The sequence below is a fragment of the Lissotriton helveticus genome, chromosome 9 (assembly GCF_964261635.1).
Source record: "Lissotriton helveticus chromosome 9, aLisHel1.1, whole genome shotgun sequence".
NCBI lineage: Eukaryota > Metazoa > Chordata > Amphibia > Caudata > Salamandridae > Lissotriton > Lissotriton helveticus.
In genome coordinates this window covers 66701455-66722864 of record NC_136070.1, presented here as the reverse complement: position 1 = coordinate 66722864, position 21410 = coordinate 66701455, and the positions used below count along the sequence as shown (strand labels likewise).

Genomic DNA, 21410 nt, shown 5'->3' with positions numbered 1-21410 from the left:
CACCACTCACTTCCTTGACAAGAGACATAGTCCAGATGAACTGAGATGGTTGGTTCTAGAACAACCTTACATACCTAGTCACGTCACGGATGTTTCACTTTTCCTATTGAGGAAAGAACAGAAGTGGGTTTTCAAACTTCATAGTGACACAGAAGGATTGAATGATGACATTCCTTGGATGCAGCTGTGATTGCGCATGATTGTTTTTCCGAACACAGAGTCCTTGTGCTAACAGTCTTTGGCATAAGGGTTACCTCCATTGAGCTCTAACACCCTCACTGGGTCCACTGCAGGCTTATCAGTGTAGGTCACGGTTGGCTGCCTGTGAGCCGATTCCCATTGGCCTACACATGAGCCAATCAAATTTTGAAACAAAGGAGTTTCCTTTCAGGTCCACTGCAGGCTTATCAGTGTAGGTCACGGTTGGCTGCCTGTGAGCCGATTCCCATTGGCCTACACATGAGCCAATCAAATTTTGAAACAAAGGAGTTTCCTTTCAGGTCCACTGCAGGCTTATCAGTGTAGGTCACGGCTGGCTGCCTGTGAGCCGATTCCCATTGGCCTACACATGAGCCAATCAAAATTTTGAAACAAAGGAGTTTCCTTTCAGGTCCACTGCAGGCTTATCAGTGTAGGTCACGGTTGGCTGCCTGTGAGCCGATTCCCATTGGCCTACACATGAGCCAATCAAATTTTGAAACAAAGGAGTTTCTTTTCAGGTCCACTGCAGTGTATTTAACATCGCGTGTGACCATCAGTCGTCGCCTCCCCCTCGGCTCAGTTTTCACTCCGAGGCAACGACGGAGAGGTCAGTGGTGGTGGGACAGTCAATAGCATTATTTCTTTGGTCTTTGAGTACTAGGTGGAAAGCACAGGAGTAGGCGCCTCTATTCCCAGTGACTGCGGCTGGCTACCTGGGCCTTTGTACTTTATAGGTCTACAGGTGTGTGCAAGCAGTGCAGTCAGTGAGGCTTTGTGGTATACTTTCCTGATGCAAGAGGAAACCAGTCTGGCCATTGTGTCACCATGTGTGTCTCTGATTTATGTGTTTTGAATCCAGTTTTTCTTGTTTGTATATTGTGTTTCTACTACCACTGGTTATAACTTTCTAAGTGTTCTGTTTATTTCCAGTGCGTGGCCTCCCTTTCTTCCTGAGCAGTGGCCAGGTGAGGTGAGGTTTTCTCTCCCCACAATAAGGGTGAGTGTCTTTCAAGTGTTCATAGCCATATTATAAAGACCATAGAAACGAGAGTTTGCAGTCTGTGCACTTCTTTTTGTTGACATAATTTGTCCATGTCTCTGTTTCTGTCTTTTGTATTGTGTCTATGCAGGAGAAGATACACTCCTTTCAGTTTGGAAAGCAGATGTAGATCCCACTTTCACATCACTTAAGTAAGTGTTGCAGTAGCACCATAGGTCCTGACGAAAGCCCTTGAGGCTGAAACATGTTGACCGAATAACAACATTGGTGGGTAGCAATTCCTTACATGCTATCAGCATACTGTTTTTAACCATACCACTTTGATGGTCAGCCCTAATAAAGTATTTCATGACATCATCGTAGGTATTTTTAGAATCACTTGGATTATTTTCCTTTTCTTCTTCCTTTTCTTTGAGCACTGCAACCTCAACCCCTCCCGCTCATATACTGTCATCTGTTGGTGAAATGTTCTGGGTCCATCACTAGGCAGTCCTATGGATTGTTTCCAAGGCAGACCCTAGAGGACACCATTTACCAACATATCCAGATGACGAGATTCCACTTATGAGTGGGCTGATGGGTATCTTTTTCCTCTCCTTGTGTATCTTCTCTTGTTTTTGTTTTCTTGGCTGTTTCCAGATTAACTGTGTATTCTGGGCATGTAAAGAGGACACTATTAGGTCCCAATAGAGAGTTTTGCTATTTTCTTCTCTCTCCCTCTGTATTTCTGAGACCTTCTGTACCTTCCGTGTGTTTTAGTGTCTAGTTGGGGGACTAGGTACCAGTAGGTCTATAATAATTTTTTCCCCTCGGACCCCCCCTTAACCGTTTATCTCTCTATAACACGAAAGATGACATATCCAGAGTGACTGAATCCCCTTTTGTTAGTCAATTCATTTTCTACAGTGCGAACTAGACCCTAGGGCATCGAAACGCTTTACATCTGAAAAGAGCAGAACATCAGAAATTCAATGATAAATAAAACACACATGCACTGGATTAAATACAATCACCTAGGGATTAAGATCGATAGTTCAATATACTGTCCAAGATAGACTACTTATTCAGTCTGGGCACATACCGGACTGGAATTAATAACAGGTGGTGATAAGAAACAGTTCAGCTTGCAGCTCAAGATACTCTATATTCGGTCAGCAGGGTGTGGAGCATATATTTCAAAGCAAAAGGTAACATTCAAACAAAGGTTTTCAGCTTTTTCTTGTATCTCTTGAAGAAAGACACTGCTCTTATCTCGTGGAAATAAAATAATACAGCCTGGGGGCATTTCCGGGGAAGGATAGTTTGATAATTCTGTTTTTTTATATCTTTAGAATTTTAAGACAAAGGGTATCTGTGCTTCATAAGTGCCTTTGCCATACTTCGTCTGGGTCTCTGCCCTCAAGAGGTGTGTAGTTTTCTTGCAAGACAGCTGGGAGCACATTTATGCACAGCTCTATGCGTGATGCAGGCCAGTTGTAAAGTGGACCTTGCTTCAGTTGGCAGCAAGTTCAGTGAAAGTAGGATTGAGAAAATATTATATTTTCTGGATCCTGAGACCCCCTCTGACCTACCTGCCATTTGGGAATTTGAGGGGATGACACCACTCCCAGGTATGGCAAGATATTTAGCAATACATCCTTGGCAGTAGCTAGGAGAGAAAATGCCCAACGGCGGGCAAGTAAGCTACCCCCAAGATTCATGATTTGGTGAAAAAACATTGATTGGTATATTATGGCAGAAAAAGTATGTCCCAGGAATAAAAAAAAGAAATATTGGGCCCATGTCACGGGCTATGAGACAGGTGAACTGGAGAGTTGACAGTGGGAATGGCGACCTGCATAGTCACTTTAACCGGATGCCCACTCAAAAGAAAAAAATGGTAGACGGTAAGCGAAAATACTTGGGTTCGCAAAATGTGCACATGGAGGAGAAAACTGAGATGGATGGACTCCGTACTAATTTGTTTTGTGAAATGAACAAATTAGGTAATACATTGTTTTAGTACACTGCAATATGTAGGACACTGACTCAATCATCTGAAACAACACAGTACTGTGCAAAATCATGAGCCTGAAACTTGTGACACCTACATTAAAACTGAGAATAAAATGGTTTTAAAGGAAGGCATGTGCCAACAACAGTTTCTAAACACTGGAAGAGTAAAGGTGGAAGGGATATGAAACCAGAATAGTATTAACATAACTTCAGGATCCAATATGCAGAGCTTCTACTTGGATGGGGACACCGCTTTCAGCTTGTGTACCAAGAGGAAACCAATATCTAGTCATAGAACGTGACAATTCACGGCTGTGTTTTAACTTAAACTAAAGTTCAACCTTTCACGGCCAACAGTCACAACCATCTGAAGAATGGACCAGAACACAGAACCTGATACTCCATACTATCTCAGATGAAACAGAGAACCCTATAGGAAAAAACACATTTTAGACAGCCCACAGCATTACCAAACTACACGAATTTCAAAATGTGTGCTACCAAAATTTGGATAGTGTAAACATTTATCTAAAGTAATCTTAAATTTGAAAAAAAGTGAGTTGGATACAATTCCATTGGTTAAATGAAAATCAGTTATGACAATATGAATAATTATAGCTAATTTAATCAAACAAGCCTTGAATTTAAAACACATTGCTTAAAAAATGATTACTTTTCAGCATCACTTAAGTTGCTGGTGTGATGAATTTTGGAATTGCTTCAACAGTGAATACAGAATGAATCTTTTTGCAAGTTATGACAAAAGGGGCAGAGACATTAATCCCAACGTTGGAGGGAAGGAACCTCTAGCATCTAATTTCAGGAAAGCAAACTGTGCATGGCAGAATGCCAGGCTAGCTAACCAGATTATTTTTACCATGCCACCAATACCGGCACAGGGGATCATGCACTGCACGCAACAGGGCCATTCAGCCTCCGAAGCTCAAAAGGTTTTGGGGCAGTCCATTCCATGCCTCATGGACCCCTTTCATGCAGTAGAAATGGAGGAACAATTCCTACATTTTCAAAACAGACCTTAAGAGTCAACTCCGTGGCTGGACTCCAAACACTTCAGCTACACTATACCATCCACCCCCCTGTTTGTTTCTCTTCAATACCATTTACACTTAATTGCCAGTTAGATGCCATGGGCTGGTGTCTCAACTATAAACCTCACCTTAACGACGGTTCAAGAAGTGAAGAATTGAGTAGGCTTAGCTTTACTGGGGTTTTTCTGGTCTCTATATCATATCTGTTGAACTGCCAGACTGCTCAACCCCCACTAATCTACCCAACCGAATTTGTCAAAATACACCTTCATTTCATCCTTACATGCAAAGCAATATGCTGGGCTCATAGTTCCCAGAGTCTCAACCAATTACTTAGTAGTCTACAGAATCAAACAGAGTTACAGGCTAAAATCTGTGTGCAAGGAGCATCTCCGTATCATCCCATCTGGATGCTACTTTAAACGCCACAGAGCAGCAGTGTAAGTGAGTCTGTTTGGGAGGTCTACAACATAGACAGCACTAAACTAAAGTTGTAACACTATTTGGATTTTGTGTGTCCCGCAACTAGAACTTTCTATTGTAACTAGGTTTTGCCAAAGATACAACTGCAGCCTTGGCTCCATATCCATATAAGTTTCTCATTGTAGCCTCAATCAACTGGACCCACCAGCTGAGGCATCCCATTTCCCATGGCTGCCTTTAGAAATTGGCCTCTGAAATATCTTTCAACGTTTTCATATTTTATCTTTTATTTTTAGATGGGCGCTTCCTTTTTTATAGGTCATGAAATTTAAAATATCAAACTTTCAGAGAATTTTGTTTTTTTGCTCTCTGCCCTCCACAGTGGCTGGCAGAGCCTGGAATCTCATGCAAGGTTCCCTCAAATCGTATCCATCTTTGATGTTACTGCGTTAAGAGGTGCTGGATCATCACTACACTTGTTTCTTCACACTGTCTTTTACTACTATTACGTTTCTTCTATGAAATATTTTCCGCCTTCAGATTAGACCTTTCAATTTGAGGAAATACCACTTATAATGTTAAATTGTGCATTCAAAAGAGACTCAAAGTTCTTTTTGACGAATGTGTCCAAGGGCAGTCTTCGGGGGCAGCAGTATCTTGGAGGATCAGCTCTTTCTAGATCGATCACTTGAAACCCCAGCTAACAAAGGAGTAAAGAAAACGTGTGATGTATTCTTGTCTTTTGTGAGTTTTATTTTGTTATCAGACTCAGAGCAGTCTCCAAGTGTCTACACATGCCCTCTACCCTTCCCTGCCAAGGCCAGCATTTACTGTTTGTTTCCCCATGTTGGGCCCAGTTCTAATCTGGGTGCAAGGTAGCAGTTCTACTCAATGTGTCCCCAATTAGAAAATACTTGTTCAATAGGTGTGATCTGTTTTTATGGCTACATCAGATAGGCTCTTTACCCATTGGGCATTTCCCTGGGAGTCTCCAGCCTTTGGGGGGTGGGATTTGAAGCCAAAGTCCGCTGCTGGCTGCCCTTTCACTTTCTCCAGCTCCCCGGATTATTTGTAGCAAGCATGTGGGGGCCACAGGAGAGACAGAACAAGAGAGAAAAAGAAAGTGGAGATGGAGAATGGAAAGTTGTAAAGTGAGAGAGAGGGGAGGAAGGGAGAGGTTTGTTTGAACAGTTTTATCAGGACTGCTCTTGAATCCTAGTCTGGTTCTATAAGCAACAACGAAGGACTCAGCTGTAAAAACAGAGAAAGCTCACCTTCCAAAAATATCAGGCTCTGCAAACAAGTGCTCCGGTTCAGATCATGGACCTTAGCATGCGTCTTCATTTACGGATCCCTCACCTGCTGAATGCAGCTTTTTATCCCCTCCGTGAGAGTGGCATCGCTGAGGCCATTTCAAATCTCATACAGAGATTACTACCGTACATGTGTGTTTCTGAAGATCTTCCCGGTGCAATGTTTGCTCTTGGTTTTCTACCCTACGTTCATCTCTAGTTTCAACTCTTAAACTTTCCTTGTGGCTCTCTCTTTTCTTTGCCCTGCGTGCTCTATACTTGCCCCAAGGCAGCATGTGCCTGCTCCCTCTCTTTAAACCTCTTTCGTTATTACTCTTTCCTCTGCCACTATGGGGACCAGTCAGTTGCAGATAACTGTTTATCTCAATACATGCATATATTGACAAAGGCAGCAGTGACAGCTAAATGGGTCTTGGAAAAGAAGCCTTCTCAACCAGCTTCAGGCAGGCTATCTTGTTGACAGGTGCCTCAAGCTGACAGGGAACCTCCAAGAAAACATGGAAAGAGGTGAAGGTGCCTGAAAATAAAAGTTGAGTCCAAAGTGACTGCAATTAGCCACTGGATGCAGAAATAAGCAAGTCCAGGAAGCCTTAAGCAACATTGTCAGGCCGTGACCATTGAACCCATGTTTACAAGTCGTTTTAAATAACCATTTACATTAAGTGCAATTTGTATCAGCTGTTCTATAAATAACTTACTTGAGGCGTATGAAATCAATACAAACCAGAACTGCATTTAAAAAACCTACTCTGAAAAAGGAGCCTTAAAATATTTAGGTTGGGAACCCATCTGAATAAAATATATAGAAAAATCCAGTTCTATATTTTAAGACCTAAAATGTGTTTACACAATTTTAACAAAAAAAGAAATGTTGAATAACAGTCAGCACTATGTGTCCTTGCAGCATTAATAATTTAAGTATCATACACACCATTGCCTCCAAAGATATGGATATCCAGCTGTTCACACAGGTACATCACAAATGTGTTCACCTGTGGCAGAAGACCAACGAAGAATACAACTGGGAAACACAATGTAAACACTGGAAAAGAAGAACATAGCAACAGGATTTACGAGGTTCAAATCAATAAAGACATTTTTATTCATATTCCTTCAGATGATTTAATCGCAGCAAGGATAGCCCAGAAGTTTCAGAGGACACCAACTGTTTCTGTGTGAAGAGGAACACTAACATAAGGTCTCCTGAAACATTCTTCCACACTCTCCCTCATTCAGGTAGCTTAGAAGATAGACAGCCTAGCCTGCGGCCGCCATTAGAGCCTCCTGCCATATCTTTAAATCCTCTTAAAAAAATCTATTTTAAAGTGACCTAGTTTGGTTTGTAGAGAATCTGCTTTAAATGGGAATAACATACTGAGGAGACTTTAGTGCGGGGGTCTCCAACCTTTTCTGGACTGACAGCTACTTATGGTCCATGAAACGCATTGACAGCTACTAATATTATTAGTGCTGTATAAATTCGATTTTCTTATAAATATAATAACTCAACCAAGCAAAATCTTTCTAATTTAATACGTTGGCTGCACACAGGTGGGCTACTCTGAGGTAGCTGTAGAGCTACTGTAGTTCACGAGCGGCTAGTGTTTAGGGCCAGCGCAAAATGGATGGCAGTGATTGACAAGGATATATGTACCACTACAGATATTTAATTTTCTTCTTCAGGAAAACATTTATTTCACAGATACCCCCACACAGTCCTGTTATTTAATCACGCAATGTGGAACATGTTGTTTGGCCATTAGAAGCGGGGGTATACATGCACTTGAATCCAAAGTCAGCTGGGAAAATGGTTCACAACACCCCATATTGGACTCTGCACACAACACTTTCGAAAGCAAAAAAAGAAGAAATCTGTATAAGTGACAAAAGATCTTACCTATTATTAGGTCTCTTGCTGACACGAGCAGTGATGGGTTGGTGAAAACCAGGCTGTACAACTTTAGCTTGGTTGAAGACATGTTTTTGCTTCCATAATCCAGCAACCAAATAAGACCGCAGCAGATGCAGAAATAAACAGGCCTACTATAGGCTATAATACGATTATGCCCCTGAAGGGAATAGAGTTGGCATCAGTGAAAAGCGTACAAGTTGAGTCGATCAGAAGATATTAGAGATACACAGAAGTCTGTACACAAGTACACTGGAAGCAATATATGCAAGTTAGAATGGATGGATGCACACTATACAGTATAAAGGGGGATTTTGACATTTACACCCACACAGAAACCTTGGTATTTTACTTGCTCTAAGAATATTGAGGCAAATTTACAAAGACCATAAAATTGTTCACATATTGCACACCAATATTTTGGAACAGGTCTCGGATTTTGCATTGTGATTTATGTACTATTAGGTCGCATCGCCAAACGTTTCGTTGCAGGGAGGTGCCAGAATGACCTGCCTAATGAATATTAACTAGGTAGGTCTCTCGTTGCGATCCCTGTTATTGGCTACAAACCAGTGCAGGAAATGAGGGAGATGCAACTTTATACAGCACCTATTACTGAGTGGCCCGCTAAAATATGCAGAATTTGTCAGTGTTAAGATACGATCACCAGGACACAATGTCTGCTCTACCTTCAAAACAGCAACCTGCAGGGGACAATGGAGGATTTATATTTTTACTTTTAGCTAGGCGCACCACAAAGTGTACACATCAAGGGACATCAGCCGTCCTTTTGTTGGAGTCTCAACCTGGCTAGGAGCTATCTGGAGCCTAACATTTATAGGTCAGTGCAACAGAGTGAACACACTTAGCTTTCTATCATGTCACAATCGCTTAAGAGAACTAGGATTTGGAAGCGATTTTAGGACTTTGTCTAAACTCTGGTAGTAAAAAATATGCATGCACTATCCGAATGTCAGATCTGCCTGTATGAGTAATTACACTAACAACAACTTAAACAGCACTTAGTTTATTTCTTTTATAGACTCATCCCCATATGTGGTGTCACATTGCTTTACATCATGCACACACACATTACACAGAGACACTGAATCATACAGCAAAAGTCAATGAGGGCACAGGGTGTAGGAGTCACATCATCCATACTGATAATGTTAAGAGTGCTCAGTCTATAAAAAATAAAGTCTGAATTTAAAATATAAGACAGCCGGTTGACGTACTAAGACTTTATAAATACCCAAAGGAATCCTTTTTTAGCAACCTTACAATAACGAAGGATTGATAAAAAATAAGTAGAAGGTCCTAAACCTGTGTCTTGCAGTTTGAATGCAGTTCCTTAACACTGGTTCATAGCTCACAGCTATACTAGAGAAACTGTAACAAAAGCAGAAACCTACTAAGCAATTCACATAAAAAACTAATGTATGATCTGCATGTCGCATCTTATGCTTTGCAGCAGGCATATTAACCCTATGCTAGTATATGATGAATCGAAAATGTGCACTGGCAAAACATGGACCTCTCCAGGAAATGTATTAACCACCAGAGTGATGTTACCATTCTTAGCCCCTGAAAATTGGTGGGCAAACAGATCTTTACAGAAAGAGCCTTAACTGCATAAAATATGTTTTATACGCAGAGTGATCAATTAAGTAAGCCAGAACAGATTTACGGTCAAATTTTAACTTGTTGGTCATTTATTTGGCCCATGTTTTAAAAAACATTAAGGTACATATTGACTGCCGGACTCTACTTTTTATGACTCCACCCGTTTTGGGCCACCTCACCGTGATCTCAATTTGGGGGATCCCAAAATATTTTTTTCTATTTCCAGCACTGCTACAAACACAGGTATTGGGCCGGCAAGAGTCAGCTGATTACTAGCACTGGGTTTTTTTCCGCCCAAAAGGGATTTTTATTTATTTTTTAAAGCATCCCGTTCCTAAAAGGAACAAGTACTGTTTAAAAACAAATATATAGTTTACCGTTTTGGAAGATACCAGGGGAGCAGGCAGTCGTTCCCACTAGGTCGTTCCCCTCGGTTACCTGGCACAATTCCCATGGCACCCATTCCTATTTTGTAAATTAGTTACCACTTCCTTTGAGGTGTTGGTATATGGTCAATGGCTTGTGACCACAACTGAATTGGAACATAGAATACTGATTTGCAATTAGAAAAGAACTCCCTGCTACGTGCCCGTTCGTGATTGTGATTCGGTATGTATTGTGAGGTGACTTGCCATCCAGCGATCCCATGATGTCAAGGGATGCTGCGTGATGGCGATTCAGTGAAACTGTCAATGTAAGATAGATCTGGACGGAGATCCCTTTAGCATCTGCTCTTGGTGAGGCCCACCACGTATATGCTTGTACCTCTACCTACCTGCTGAATAAAGCCTCCTGCCAACTTAGAAGGTGAAAGCCAGCTTTCATCAACTACATACCACCCATCATCCATTACTAGAGGTCGCAAAATGGTTTAGGCCATCTGACTTATTTTATATGCCCCCTTCCGCCAAACCCCCCCCAAAAAAGTCAATTAAACTGCCAGGCGTCCCTCCCTGAGTAACCTACAGGATCAAATATATAACATGTTTTTGTACCATAGCAAATTAGAAGAAGCAACTACCTTCCATGTGACTTGCATGAATTGCATGCACAGTGAGACAAACTTGCATTAACAAGGAGGTGAATTGAAGGTCAATGGAGAGGGCTTATTATACCACTAAGTCATCTGGTTCAAGAGAAAATCAAATGCGGATTCTTTTTTTTTTACCTGGTGTAATGATGTAGCTTACAAAATATGTAATGCTACAGCAATATTAAGAACATTAAATTATCTATTTTTGAAAATGTCATTGACTGGTTGACTTTCACAATCATATTAAGTGATAGCGCAAATAAGCACGTATATAGAATAGTTCACATACCTAAAAGTATCTAAAAAGTTAGATCTGATTGGTAAGACTTAATGTGATAGAAATCAATGTTCACATCATGGGTTTTGATAAGCAAATATGGTAGATCACTGCATTTTGCAAAGAAGGAGAGGCATCTTTCAAATTAGAATTCACAAATCCAAATACTTACATGTCTGGGTGAAGAGGAATCTGGTTGAACGCTCTGAGGAAGAAAAAAAAATACTTATAATCAATTTAAAATCCTCACGAACAGATGATCATGACAGTGTGTGAACCTAATAAAGTAACCCACAAAAAATAATTATAATTTCTCTTTACACAAAATAAAAATACTGCTATACCTACACATTATCCTTACACAAACATTCCTTTCCACTGGCACATTTATCATTAGTGCATAGCCTCGGGATGGCCAGTGACAATACACAGTTTAAAGAGATTCTGTGGGGGTTCTCTCTTTAAGTTACATTTTATTAGTTAAACTTTAAATTACATATTTACCTCTAAAATATCCAATGCCACTGAAAGACAAGAACATGATCTAAGAGTCAATTGGACATTTAAACCTATAGAGGAAGTTTTTCGTTCTATTTTAATTCTGTATATCTTCAATTGAGAACGTTTGGTCAGGGAGGCAAGTTAGTGTAGGTTTTACTGTTAAGAAAACAAACAGGTAGGATGAGACACAGGCTACCCACGAGTGTCGGCATGCATAATCAAAATGCAGTTGTGCTACAAAAAGTACTATCTTGAAGCAGATGTTATGCAGAAGCAAAACATTTTGTTTATAGATGAGCAATTTATACAATCAAAAACTCAAACTAGTGAGGACTTCAGATGAGTCTTTTTTTTATTATTTGTGCCATTTGAAGAAAAGGGGGTGGGTAGTGGGTGGAATGGCTTTAAACCTAACCTGTCGGCATAAGATTAACAATACAATTAACACGGAAAAGTCAAGGGGGGGGTGGCAATTATTAGTGACTGGCAGTCAGGCCTTACCCGATCAGCGATTTCTTTAAATTCTATGCTTTTGGAAAAACTCAAGAAAATGTACGATTGGGTAGCAAATGTGATTTGGACTGATTAGTGATTTTTAGGAGGTTTATTCCTTTTTTTTAGCCTTTGTAGTTTAAAAAAAATCCGATATTGTGGTAATCAACGTTTCCTATTCCCACTGTTTGATATTTTAACCCCTTCAGCGCTGCGCGAATTCCGCTGCGGTGCTGAAGGTTCTAAAGAACCTATGGACTCATGACGGAACGGTTCCGTCATGAGCACAGGCCAACGGACGCCAACCGTTCCGTCATGAGCATCGAAGGGGTTAAAGAAGTAAAATTATCAGTTCTCACCCCCCTCATTATGTATTATTTTTATAAGTGAAAAATGCAACCATACCTTGAGTAGCGAGTACTGACAACTCGCTATGACCAGACAGAACTGGAAGACCCAGATGTCCTTGAAGAAGCCTTCGATCAGAAGTATAGAGCCCAAGAATGCAACAAGCATAGCAAGGATGACGGCCAAGACGTTTTCAAGGATTTCACGATTCCTGCAGGATAAGAAAGGCAAAACTCTGTTTGTTACACTTCAGTAACAGCACTCCAGTTCAAGAGAGGGAGCAATAGAAAAACAAGCATTGGCATAGCTAATAGGTCTCGCCTTTGGGACCTTATAAGTGTTCTGCCAGACCTATTGGTTTTGCCAATGTGTTTAGGCTATGTTGTAGAGGAGTGTCCCTGCTGTGCAGCATACTGAAAATGTATAATAAAGTGATAAGTATTTTTGCTACCTTATATGGCCATCCTGTGAATGTTGCCACCATAGGTCTCAGACCCATGGCAGACATAATCAAACATTGTTGGCAATTGCTGGATATGTAGTTACAGTACTAGGTAAAGAGAACTGTGTTTCCCTTCCCTTGATGGACCCTTTTAAGTGCTAATGAGGTTAACATGTTTGCAGCCAGTAGTTATTGTCGCAGATATAGTTTTTGTAAAGCACTTTCACCCACCCCCTGGGTCTCTTATGTGCATTTAAAAAAACTTCTGAAATATAATCACTGTTGCGCAGATAGTCACACACAAACGTGCAAGCACAAAAACATAGAAACATACACACACAGACATGCACACATTTGGAAACACATCCAGCTGCATACACTGATAGATGCAGCCACACAAGCACACATATACACACACTCATGCAAACATATGTAAGCAAGTAGAAGTACATACAAACACAGATACACAAAGAACATAGAAATGCATATAGCAAGCATGCACAAACATATACAGCACAACAAAGAGCAGATACATTTACACACATGCATGCAGATATACAAGCACATACGAACACAGGCACTCCTACAAACCTATGCAAATGTGCACACTCAGACATAAATACATGCAGCATGCACAAGCATATATACACACACACCCTCTTGGGTCTATTGTCTCACCCCTGTGAGGTGGCTTCAATGAAATGCTCTGTTGGTTCTGAATTGCTGCTGGTGTGGGCCTGTGTAGGTGCTGAGCTGGGGCTGCACTGGTGGTGGTGCAGTGATGTGGCGTTGTACCCATGTGCGTACCGGCAGATACTGGCTTAAATTAAGCCCACTGCAGGGGCCTACATTACGACCCTGTGTTAAGATGGTGAAAGTTAAGTGTATGCCAGCCTGGAGAGTGTACCCTGGCGCCACCATGGGTGTAGAAAGGAGTAACACCCTTGCAGAAATGTGTCCATTCTGAATGGTTTCTAAGTGCGCATGTGTATGTCACTTCCTGGATGCCCCTAATGTCAACTAGAAACACAGAATACCTCACTGATACTGTAATACTGGTAAAATAAGCCTTTTTTATCTGATACACCATGAAGGGGCCTGTTGCTGTCATGGGGCAGTAGACAGAGACTTAGCTAAATGAAATTATGGGGTAGGAATATGGCAAATGTATCAGAAAGTAAACCCTTAACCTTATGAGATGCCCCATAATAAATTGTACTAAAGCTTATTAGACAGAAAATACTCCGTTCCACCACTAAATCGATGGTCTGATAGACTGCTTAATAGTTTGTTACCATATGAATTCAACAACCATTCACTAGGATCCTTTACCAAATGGATCAAATGCAAATTCATTTTTTGAGGGTTTAACCAGACCAGTAACAACAAACCTAATGCAAAACATTATTGGCCAAACACAGAAGAGTGCAAAAGAAGATTATAATTTGATAGAAGTGTTCTGTTGGATGTATTTTACAACAGTAACTTATCTTATGAACAGAAGGACAGCAGATCTGTATTAATACTGAAACATCAGTACTGTAAATGAGATAATTTATTGTCCTTAATGAATTTAAATAACAAACTGCACATAAATCTTTGGGTGTTAAGATTGAAATGGCTTGTTGTACATCTTATTGAAACACAATGTGACAGCAGATGGGGACAACCATCACTTTGCCTCTCCAGTTGAATGGACATATTTTTTATATACACTTGTCCGTAAACATGGTCTCTATGTCCGCCCCTTGCATTGTCAGTAAAGCGGCTACTCTGAGTTTTTGCAGGATTAATTATTTGGCAGCTATTTTGTGAAACACCATGCCTTCCTTAGGTGGACACGTCTACACAGAGGTACACAACCATTAGCAGTGCTAGGGTTATTTACAATTGCTGTATGATGAAGGAATTGGAATGGAGCAGTGGTTCCTGAGTTGTTACATTAAGCAATTATTCAAGTCTAGGACAATGAACATCACAACAATATATATCAAACACACTTCATAAAGATGTTATAATCTAGGGAATATGGATATTTTTTCAAATTGGCTTTTGTGGCAAAGAAAGAAAAAATGCAGGAGTAATTTGTGAACAAATGCTTGCTGCTCAAATGAATCACACTACACAATGAGGGAATACAATGAGGGAATACAAGGTGGGAAAAAAAGAAAAACGGTCCAAGGAGAAAACATTATAGATTGTACTGTAATGAAAAACAGTTTCACCTCTGACATAACCTAAAAAGTTCAAAAGGGTGTTGTCCACAATGTTTTTACCCAAGAGATTTCAAGGGTCATCACCAGAACTCGAAACTGAAGAAGCCCGGAAAGGGGGGAATCGGAGGAAGTCCAGATTTCCCTATTATTTTCTAAAAAGAAACTGGAAGGGGCGGACAGCTGAGTCTCTAGGCCCAGTTCTGCAGGCTAGTCAAGCCCCATTATCAAATGATCCCAATGTGCCTTAAATAAGTGGATTACCGCTGCAGTGGAGTCCACTGCCCCAGCTAAAGTCACCAAAACCCTGAGGAAAACACCCTCGGCCCTTGGTTTACAGAGACCCTTAGGCTAAATCAAAGTAGATGCAAGCGGCTGGAACGCCAGTGGACCAGTGGAGGGTGGATTACAGTGTTGTGGCTAAGCTGGCATACAAGAAAGCACTAAAAGAGCGCCATAAACTGATGAGACAGGCAAGCGTATTAATAATGGAGATAATTCAAGCAAGGAAATATACAGGGTTGTTAACTCTCTTTAAACCAAGGGAACTAGAGTGTAACCCTCCCTTTCGATGGGTGAAAAAACCTCTGACTTCTTTGATAGTAAAATTTGGAACGTCTATAACTTTTTCACAGCCGTAGCAGAGACTGATAAAACAGATGAAAATGGAAGTAGTAACCCCGAGCTCTCCCTCACGGAATTCCTCCCCATTTTTCAGCAGGAAGCACTGGCAGAAATCCTGAGATGCAAGTCAGGCTCACAGGAGGACCCATGCAACCCTAAATTGTGTAAAGAGCTGGCCTACTCCAAGTGCTGTCTCACATTTGGAATACATCTCTCTGTCTTCTGGCACTTTTCCGGACACATGGAAATGCACCACACTCCTCCCCCTCAGAAAAGAGGTGAGTGTGGACCCTGGGGAATTAAATAACTACTGACCAGCTCCAGCAAAAATGCTGGAAAATATGGTGCAGCGACAACTGGCTAACTTTGTCGAGTGTCATAACATACTGCATGACACTCAAACCGGCTCCTGGCACGGCTTCAGTACAGAGACAGCTCTATTAGAGGTGGCAGAGTCGGTGAGAATGTCTATGGATTCAGGAGCGACAGCAATGCTGGTGCTCCTGGACTTATCAACGGCATTCGATATGGTGGACCATTCAATTCTGGTTCAGAGACTCCCGGATATCGGTATTGGGGGGGGCACTGGCCTGGTTGAAATCATTCCTTAAAAATCGCACTCAGAGAGTTGCCCTGCAACCCCACCAGTCAGAGCCCAAACACCTTTGGTGTGGAGTGCCTCAGGGGTCGGCGCTGAGCCCACTTTTTAAATATTTATTTAGCCCCACTGTTCTCACTTATAGCCAAGTGGGGCGTAAAAGCAATATCTTACTCCAACGATACCCAGTTGATATTTTCCTTTAAAGATCAATCGGAGGACTCCTTCAAGAGTTTTAAGGGCTGTATGAAAGACTTGGCCTTTTGGATGAACAACAAGAAGCTCAAACTCAATGCTGAGAGCGGAATTGTGGTGGCCGGCTGTAATGGGTCCTCCACCCATCCCAGCTGCCAGTGAAAAAAATCTGGGGGTGAAGTGGGAAGCAGATCTCCCTTCTCAGCCCAAATCCAGCAGGTGTCGGCCTCCTGTTTTAGCAAATTGAGAAGGCTGCGGAAATTTCTATTTCTTCTGCCAGAGGATTGCCGCAAAACAATAGTCCATGCCACTGTGACATCTAAGCTGGACTATGCAAACTGCCTCTATTTGGGCCTGCCTGTGTACCTAGTTAGAAGACTGCAGATGGTACAGAATGTGGCTGCGAGACTGATTAGACGTGTTCCATTTCGTCACCATATCTCTCTGCATATCAAAGAGCTCCACTGTTTGCTGGTGACAAGGGGAATCATGTTTAAGGCACTGACATTGGCATTCCGGTCAATTCATGGAAAATGTCCTAGATACCCGAAAGGACGGCTGTGTCGATATAAGCCAAAGCGTTCATTGAGATCCATTTCTCAAAATCTGCTCTGAACCCCACGATTTATGAAAGCTTGTTTAGGTGGCAGACCTTTTACGGTGGGTGCTGCCAAAATATGGAACTCTCTGCCTACTAATTTTCGCCATATTGAATCAGAGCCAGTATTAAGGAAGGCTGTGAAAACCTGGCTTTTTTTAGTTTAGGCTATTGTCACTGGGATCTGCTTTCTGGCCATTGCGGCGTGCCGCCTACTGCTAGAGCACCCAGACACCTCTGTTGAGGTAGCTGTTTGCGCTTTATAAATGTCGGTATTATTATTATTATTATTACAATTAGCACAATGTAATCTACAGAGGCTCCCAACAAGTGGCATCCAAGGAAAAGCAAGCCACTTAATAAATCGGGCTTCTGTTTTTCTTGTTCCTGCATTTTAACCAGCTTAAAATAAAAATAATGAATTCTAGAAAAAGAGGAAAGCAGGCACAGTAGCAGAATGAAGCTCTGTCCTCCTGTGAACTTGCCTCGTCTTGGCAGGAAGGTATGATTGCGTAAATTGAAAAAATATAGCCAAATTTAGAGAACAAAAAACATTTTCACTGCTGCAATAATAACCTCTGCAAATGCCATATAGCGGTAAGGCGGAATGTAGATGGGACCACGCAAGAGCAATCTGGAGCCCACAGACACTGCTAAGGCCATGCATGCACTGTGGTCACACAGAGCTTCACGCGGTCTCACAAGAAGATGGTAAAACAGCTATAAGAACAGGAGCTGGTGGGGTGTAAAAAAAAGTAGAAGCAGTGCACACTGATTGCATGAACAGTGTACTATAAAATAAATGTCTTTGGCAAAAGGCCTAGGAAAACATGGCAGAACAACTGTGCTGCCTGTGGCGGCGACCGGGACCTGGTTATTCTCCTGGGTCGATACAATGCCAACACATGAACTTTGAACGAAGTCATTTCTGAACTAAAACTATTCAATTCAGTACAAACTAAGATGTTTTGTCCTTAGTCATATGGAATTCATTTTTTCACGCCTTGTATTTCCTCGTTTCCTGTGAGTCACTTGAGAACTAGTCACTTTTGTTCTGCAATTACTCTTGGTCACAAAAGTCAGTTTGAATATTTTTCATCTCTGCTTCATAATATATCTTTGTGCACTAAAACTCTGATTTGCATTGTCATGACAATTAATGTCCAACAAATGATTGTTTAAATTAGCAAAGCACTGTACAATTATAATTCTTTATCTCAGGTTCTATGGTAAGCGATCAGGTGCCCAATATCCATAAGTAAGGTCCAGGAAATCCACTCACCTATCAAACATGGCCAGAAGGGTTAGCCGGTCAAAGCTGATGCCAATCCAAAGCTGGGGCAGAAGCCAGAAACGGTAATAGTGTTTTACTTTGTGGGCCGCTTCCACTTGTGGCTGCATATGGTCCTGCAGGTCAGGGCTTAAGTACATGTCATGCTGTTCAAGCAAATCTGTGCTTAGGCGGCTCAATCGGATCTGTGGGAGAGAAAGCTAAAATAATGTTAACAAGAAAGACAGCAGATTTGTAAAATATGTAAACAGGTTAGAACGCAGATTATCATTTGAGTACAAAAAAAAAAACTAAAATGTGTACCATTCATATAGTTTCTGTGGAGATTATATTATCTCCATGTAACAATTAATTTTGAAAAGCCCCAACAGAGTTGACAATCGTCCAGTTTCTAAGACATTATATCAAAGGAGAGTAGGACAGTGTAAGTCAGCAGAATTATTTGGATGTTGGAAAGGAGCAGGGGCTCAAACCATAGCGAAATAAACTTGTTGTTGCCCGTGTGGGTTTCACAGCTCTAAAAGTGCATCAACACAATTGAACCACAAGGGTAGTGGGTGTTGAACAGCCTAGAGTTAACGTAAGGCCATAGTAAGGCAAACAACCTTCTTAAACCCGAAAGCATCAAGCAGGCCTCTTTGAATGTGTATATAACCTAACAAATACTTACAGAAGAAATACATTATATAACAGTGACAAAAACTAAAGAGTAACCAACATGCCTCTTAATACGTATTTGAGAGGTAAACCTACTACCACCCGGGACCCAACAATGAAGAAACCGAACACCATTCACTTGGAGAAAACCCATGGAAGTTTCTGAATGAAATGCTTACCACCAACACTCAAGTATGTAAGAGTTCAGATTGGTAGAATATGCTTTCACCACAGGACGAGATCTCTAATACAAATAAATATAGCTTGGTTTGGGTAAGGGCATGGTACATTCTGATACAGCTGTAGAACGATTAGGTATGCATGATCCTGCTAATAAAAGGAACTATTAACGGTTTAAAGTAAATAAACATAAAAAAAATTGGTAGTCAAGTTACAAAGTATATTTGTTGGAAACGTTTTAATGTTGGTTTGTAGATCTGGGGATATTTGCAGATCTACATAAACCATCTCTGTGTGAATATGGTTAAGTGTGAACTTGTCTGATGCATGTTTCTCTGACTGATCTATGCTTTTCCATGTGTTCATCTCAGTATACTGCTGATCAGTGGGAGTGGTTTTTCCAGTTCTTGATGGAGAAGGTGTGTGAACAGGTCTGGGTGCATATCTATCATGTGTGGCCCTTTGGGACTCACAGAGGGTTGATTTGCTCATTAGCATCTGCACAGTTCAGCATTAAGTGGGAATGAATTAAGTCAGTTTCTGCATTTATGTTTTATTTTTAGTTCATAGCTGTGAAGGTGTTCATGTAGAATAATACGATTTGCGATTGTGAGAGTATGTCAGTGATTAATATCTGGGAAAAAAAACTGTTGATGTTCAGGTAAGGTGATAGGGAGAACTCAGATGACTGATTAAGCAACTTAGTAGCTATGAACACGGAACACAAAACGTTCAAATCTCCTCGTTCAGATGAACTATATATATATATATATATATATATATATATATATATATATATATATATATATATATATATATATATATATATATATATATATATATATATATATATATGTATGTGTAAGTTTAAGTTGGCGACTGAATTTACTGAGTGAGATTAAGTGGCTGGGTATTAGAGCAATAATTTGTTTTTTGTTGGAAGCGTTATTTAGGTCACATGACTGCATATGGAGTAAAGGTTATATGACATGCTTAGGATGTGATATTCTATGTGAACAAAGTACAAAGAGTTACAAGCAAGGCTCCTATATGGCAGTGTATGATTGTGGGTTTCGATATTTATGCTACGGTTCCACACCTCTTTCAGATGAAAGCACTAGCTCATGCTGAAGTAGTGCTGACAAGTCCTACTGACCAAACTGTGTTAACATGAGTGATATCACTGGTGAGCAAAGTCATGTGATTTGGATGGTAGAAGTTAATTGGGCACTTTCCAGTGTTTTTAGTCCCAATGTCTCCTTCTACCTCTCAGATCTCTTTCTTTTGGCTTCTTAAGAGTTCTCAATCAGGACTGAGGCAATGCATGGTTCCCCATTATTTGCAAAGCAAGCAGCTCAATAACTCTTCTTATCTTTATATTGAGTAAGTGTGTGAACGTGGGGGCAAACACCGGTCAATGCTGGTTTCCATTGTTCGCAAAACAAAAAGATTACAACAACTTACCTCAAGATACAGTCTATACAATGAACATGATAATTTACATTGCGAGCACATGCACTAGCTACCATGAGCTCAGAAGAATTTTGATACAACCTTTCACGCTTACAAATCAAACTTATAAGTCGCTGAAAATGTCTCACTAGCACATATATCCCCAGTATCCCTACTTACAGTCTATATTCACAAACTGACTCAGTCTGAGATAGAAATATTACAACTGTTTGCAATGTAATCCCCAAACGACCAAACACTTCACAGTGTCACAACTGTAGAAAACACAACAATTACAAGTCTTTATTGACCCAGAATAGGTGCCTGCTTCTGATGTTCCCAATATATTTCCTTTGTTAACCATCATCACTAACTGAAGATGGCAGCTGTCCGTTTCCACTGTTAGCAATAATTTCCCATTACAATTATTGTTTAGACAGGTACGTTAGGGCTGGTGGCATTTCAAATGACTCTTCAACCAATCAGAGACGTTCATGTCATGACTGGTTGACCAGTCCCACTAGTAACATTGAATATCATTTTTCTATCAAAAATATGAGAAAGCAACTCACTGATGTTGCCATCATCGAGTGGATAAGTGAATATATACATTAAACAGATGCAAATGTCTACACAAAATATACATTACAAGTAAAAGGCAACAAGTGAAGTAATGGACAACATGCCTGTTAACTCCGGTTAATTTGTACCATATTGTTTTGGAGTTTTTTGCGGAGATAACTTACCCTATGGTAATTTACGTGTAATGGTGTACTTGTTGGAACTCCTTATAAATGTGCCCCCTCTCTTCTAGCCCATTGTGCAGCGAATCAGCCAAACTCTAGTCAAATGTACTGTACATTTGCTTGTAGACTGTTTTTTTCAAGCAGAGGGGGGTCGTTTAAAGAGGGCAAAGTTAATAGCAATGAAATACGTGCCTTGTCTGTGGAAACCAGCATTTTAACACTGTAGTGGTAGTCGTACACTATACAA

At 40.8% G+C, this 21410-nt stretch overlaps 1 protein-coding gene across 4 annotated transcripts in view; it reads right to left on the bottom strand.

The window, feature by feature from the left end:
* PCNX1 (pecanex 1) overlaps window positions 1-21410 on the bottom strand; it is a 486917-nt gene that overhangs the window by 208075 nt on the left and 257432 nt on the right. For 2 of the 4 annotated variants that reach the window (XM_078659468.1, XM_078659470.1), the window contains exons 11-15: window positions 18120-18328; window positions 12225-12378; window positions 10999-11031; window positions 7879-8050; window positions 6913-7023 (exon numbers count right to left, since the gene is read on the bottom strand). In XM_078659468.1, the coding sequence (XP_078515594.1) occupies window positions 6913-7023; window positions 7879-8050; window positions 10999-11031; window positions 12225-12378; window positions 18120-18328 (679 nt within the window). The remainder of the gene's footprint in view (window positions 1-6912; window positions 7024-7878; window positions 8051-10998; window positions 11032-12224; window positions 12379-18119; window positions 18329-21410) is intronic. The other 2 variants (XM_078659469.1, XM_078659471.1) reach the window with 1 other exon arrangement.